This window comes from Nicotiana tomentosiformis, chromosome 12 (genome assembly GCF_000390325.3).
Source record: "Nicotiana tomentosiformis chromosome 12, ASM39032v3, whole genome shotgun sequence".
Taxonomy (NCBI): Eukaryota; Viridiplantae; Streptophyta; class Magnoliopsida; order Solanales; family Solanaceae; genus Nicotiana; species Nicotiana tomentosiformis.
The window spans coordinates 35,887,057-35,889,320 of record NC_090823.1 but is presented as its reverse complement, the minus strand read 5'-3'; the positions used below and the strand labels follow the sequence as shown (position 1 = coordinate 35,889,320).

At 40.5% G+C, this 2,264-nt stretch overlaps 1 protein-coding gene and 1 non-coding gene across 2 annotated transcripts; one reads left to right on the top strand and one right to left on the bottom strand.

Moving 5' to 3' along the window:
• Positions 1 to 345: 345 nt before the first annotated feature.
• Positions 346 to 1,842, bottom strand: LOC138902475 (uncharacterized). The gene is made up of 4 exons (XM_070190343.1): positions 1,500 to 1,842; positions 1,287 to 1,382; positions 794 to 1,071; positions 346 to 696 (listed from the first exon to the last, which is right to left on the bottom strand). The coding sequence occupies exons 1-4, from the start codon at positions 1,840 to 1,842 to the stop codon at positions 346 to 348; spliced, it is 1,068 nt and encodes a 355-aa protein (XP_070046444.1).
• An 88-nt stretch (positions 1,843 to 1,930) lies between these two features.
• Positions 1,931 to 2,037, top strand: LOC117280104 (small nucleolar RNA R71). Its single transcript, XR_004510562.1, has one exon. It is a non-coding gene; the product is annotated as a small nucleolar RNA R71 (small nucleolar RNA).
• The last annotated feature ends 227 nt before the right edge of the window (positions 2,038 to 2,264 follow it).

The window sequence follows — 2,264 nt, the reverse complement described above, 5'->3', positions numbered from 1 at the left end:
TGGGAAAAGTAGAAATTTTATTCATTTTTATGGTTTTTTTTCAATTTTTTTCTATCTCTAACAACCAAAAACAACAAAAACTAACACATTTACATACAACATACAATTATACCCCACCCCACACTTTAAGTTGTGGCAATCCCCATGACACACAATTAAAAAATATAAGGTAAAGAAAACTTCCCTGAATATCTAGTCGGGGTCTGAGTCGAAGTCGGGCTCCATTTCACGCGCCCGAACCAATGCACAAATCCATGCAGACAACTTCTTCTCAGCCTTCTTGAGGTACACTCCACACTTATCTTTTTCAATCACTGGAGCCTTCTCTTTCGAACTCTTTATCTTTCACTCAATATTTGCAGTTGGCTTCTCCTTTTTAACCCCAGTTTCTACATTCATCTCAAAAGTCATTGTCCCCTCGCCCACTCTAAGCATGAGTCTTCTCTCGTGTATGTCTAAGATTGCTCTACCCGTTGCTAAGAATGGTCTTCCTAAGATAATGGGGACCTCCTTGTTCTTCTCCGTATTCACTACTATAAAATCTATAGGAAATACAAACTTATCTACCCGAACTAAAACATCTTCCACTATCCCCGCGGGTATCAAAGTCGTTTGGTCTGCCAGCTGCAAAGATATCGGCACCGACCTTATCTCTCCAATCAGAATCACATAAACTCTTGTCAAAATTAATAGTGCCTAAAGAGCAAGATATAGTAAAACTCCATGGAACTCCACATTTTTGAGGGAGTTTGTTTTGCAAGATTGCACTGCAATGTTATGTGAGCTTGACCACCGAGGTCTCTTCTATCTTTCTCTTCTTAGTAAGGATCTCCTTCAAGAATATGGAATAAGCTGGAATTTGTGAGAGGACTTCTATGAATGGCAAATTTACATTAACCTGTTTTAGCATATCTAGAAATCTCTCAAATTGCCTATTCAGCTTTTCTCTATAAAGCTTTTGGGGAAAAGGTAAAGCAGACATATGCTTGCTCTCTTCAGATTCACCCCTTCTTGAATTCTCATCCTTCTTCTTTTTCTCAGTACCCTTCTTGCCTTCCTTCTTCTTCTCAACTTCATTTTCAGTTGCTCCCCACTTTCTTTTTCAGGTATCACATCTTTTTGGACTTGGGCGGGCTCTTTCAAAACTTGCCCACTTCTGAGAGTTACAACATTTACTGTTTCTTTGGGGTTTCTTTCAGTATCAACTTGCAAAGTACTTGGGATCCTTTAAGATAATATTGTTGCAATCTGTCCCACTTGTCTCTCCAGATTTCAAAAACCAGTACCTATTTTCTTGATAGCTGCTCCATGTTCCCTTATAGTTGCACTATGAATTTCCAGCTTCTCATCCGTTTTCTGAATGAAGGACTTCATGAGATCTTCTAAGCCAGACTGAATGGGCTGTTAAGGCTGAAATTGATGCCTCTATTGATTTTGGAAAACCAGCGGTCCTTGTCCCTAGGGTCTAGAATTATATTGTTGCCACATATTTGCTGTACCCCCAGGTGAACTCCATGAAAAATCGGTGTCTCTCTGCCCCATTGCATTAAAGTTGTAATTCCCCACAACATTTATTTCCTCAGCTAAGGCCTGGAATTCATGAGTAGGGTGTCCTCTACCACATATATCACAAGCTGCGTGAGTCTCACTATGAATTGAAGTTAAGGTTAGCTTCCTTATCTCCTTGGCCATGACATCGAGTTGTACCTGCACAGATGTGTTAGCATCTACTTGGTGAACACCAGTCGTTCTTCTTCTTTCGGCACTCTCAGAGGGCCATTGATTTGCATCTTCAGATAATTCATCAAGAATAGTAACTATCTCCCTTGGTGTCTTCTTCATCAACGGGCCTCCAGCTGCATTGCTCAATGTTTGACGTGAGGCTGGTGTCAATCCATCCTAAGGGTCCTGGAGTTGCATCCAAAGTTCAATTCCACTATGTTGACATTTTCGAACAATCTCCTTAAACCTCTCCCAAGCTTCGAACACAGTTTCAGTATCTTTCTGACAAAAGTTATGGATCTGTCTTCTAAACTTGCCTGTTTTAGCTGAGGAGAAATATATATCAAGAAATTTTCTGGTCATCTCCTCCCATGTTCTAATTAATCCCCGAGGCAAGCTTCGGAGCCACTGCTTCGCATCATCTTTGAGTGTGAAGGGGAATGCCCTTAAGTACACTGCATCTTGTGGCACACCATTGTATTGAAAGGTATTCATAATCTCCTAGAAGTCCATTAGATAGTTGTTTGGATCTTCGTTCATCT

Excerpts from the sequence above, each read along its gene's own strand:
- LOC138902475 (XM_070190343.1), bottom strand. The coding sequence starts at position 1,842 with ATGAAGAAGACACCAAGGGAGATAGTTACTATTCTTGATGAATTATCT. Across the intron at positions 1,072-1,286 it reads AGCAGCTATCAAGAAAATAG|TTGAGAAGAAGAAGGAAGGC; the intron begins GTACTGGTTTTT and ends CTGAAAATGAAG. Across the intron at positions 697-793 it reads GAAAGATAGAAGAGACCTCG|GCACTATTAATTTTGACAAG; the intron begins GTGGTCAAGCTC and ends CTTGCTCTTTAG.